The sequence below is a fragment of the Colobus angolensis genome, unplaced genomic scaffold, assembly GCF_000951035.1.
Source record: "Colobus angolensis palliatus isolate OR3802 unplaced genomic scaffold, Cang.pa_1.0 Scaffold123, whole genome shotgun sequence".
NCBI classification, from domain to species: Eukaryota; Metazoa; Chordata; class Mammalia; order Primates; family Cercopithecidae; genus Colobus; species Colobus angolensis.
Genome location: NW_012113475.1, coordinates 1,541,795 through 1,543,300, shown reverse-complemented (window position 1 = coordinate 1,543,300; position 1,506 = coordinate 1,541,795). Strand labels below are relative to the sequence as shown.

Below are 1,506 nucleotides of genomic sequence, written 5' to 3'. Positions count from 1 at the left end.
TTTTTTCCCTGAAGATGTAATAATCTATAGACTTCTGAAGACTGAGTTTTTAAATTAGTTGTATTGAAAACTAGCTAATCAGCAATTTAAGGCTAGTTTGAGGCTTATGTCTTGAATTTGTTCATTTTTGTAGGCTCCAAAACCAAGGAGGGAGTGGTGCATGGTGTGGCAACAGGTAAGTTCCATTGGACTTAGATTCAAAGACGATAAAGTATCAGTGATTAGTGTGGCCCAGTATTCAGCATTCCGGATGACACTATAAAACAATCACTGAGCATTCTAAGAGCGTATCAGTCTTATTCAAACTGAATTATTTATAAAGTATTTTTAAATAGGTAAATATCGATTATAAATAAATAAAAAATATAGTTACTTGCCAAGAATAATGATGGCTTTGAATTGATAAGCTATGTTTAATTTATAGTAATTGAGCATTCAAATATTCTGACCAAAAATGTATTGACAAACTGCTGACAAAAATACAATGTGAAATAGCCATTTTTTAAAAAAATAGAGGAAAATTTCTGTTGATTACAATAAAATATTTTGACCTTAAGTTATATTGATTATAATATTCCTTTGATAATTCAGAGTACATTTCAGGAAACACCCTTGGACAGTCAGTAAGTTGTTTATTGTATTTATATTTGTATTGTTATGGTATAGCTATTTATACCAATATTATTGTGCAATTATCATATTTCTGATTATATAATTCATTTGGCCTAAATTTACCAAGAATTTGAATAAGTCAATTAGGTCTACAATCAAGAAATATCAAAAATGATGAAAATGATGATAACCATCATCAGATGATGAGGAAGATGAGGATGAGAGTGCCAGAAATAGAAAAATCAAAGGAGAACCAAAATTTAACAAATTAAAAGCCCACAGACTTGCTGTTATTAAGTTTCCTGTTGTAAGTACTCCATGTTTCCTGGCAGGTGTGGTGAAACAAAAGATATAATCAGAAATATAATTTATATGATCAGAAAGCATTAAACACAATAGTGCCTATAAAAACAAAATGTTCCTATCAATGACTTCTAAGATGGAAATGAGAAAAATGATATGGGAATCTTAATACAGTGCTGTGGTTAGGACTAAAAACACAGGAGTCAGTTCTTCTTGGTTCAACTTGCTGCTTACTTCTTACCAGCTGTGTGGTTTTTTTGCAAGAGTCTTCACCTCTGTATGATTTAGCTTCCTCATCTATAAAATAATTCAGTGAATTAGTGTACACAAAGCATCTGGAAAACAAAAAGCAAACAATATATGTATTTACAAGTGTTACTTCTTGCTTTATAGTAAACTTTCTTGTGCAACATTTTTACAACTAGCGGAGAAAAATATTTTTTAAATGAATACTTTTGATTTAAAAATGGGAGTGTAAAAATAAAGCAGACTCCTTTGAAACTAGTTCTGTTAGAAGTTAATTATGCAGCCGGGCGCGGTGGCTCACGCCTGTAATCCCAGCACTTTGGGAGGCCGAGATGGGCGGATCAC

General features: G+C 31.7%; 1 protein-coding gene across 8 annotated transcripts in view; it reads left to right on the top strand.

The window, feature by feature from the left end:
* Positions 1–1,506, top strand: part of SNCA (synuclein, alpha (non A4 component of amyloid precursor)) — a 116,758-nt gene that overhangs the window by 9,950 nt on the left and 105,302 nt on the right. For all 8 annotated transcript variants that reach the window (XM_011932618.1, XM_011932642.1, XM_011932600.1 and 5 more), the window contains exon 3: positions 134–175. In XM_011932618.1, coding sequence (XP_011788008.1) covers positions 134–175 — 42 coding nt within the window. The remainder of the gene's footprint in view (positions 1–133; positions 176–1,506) is intronic.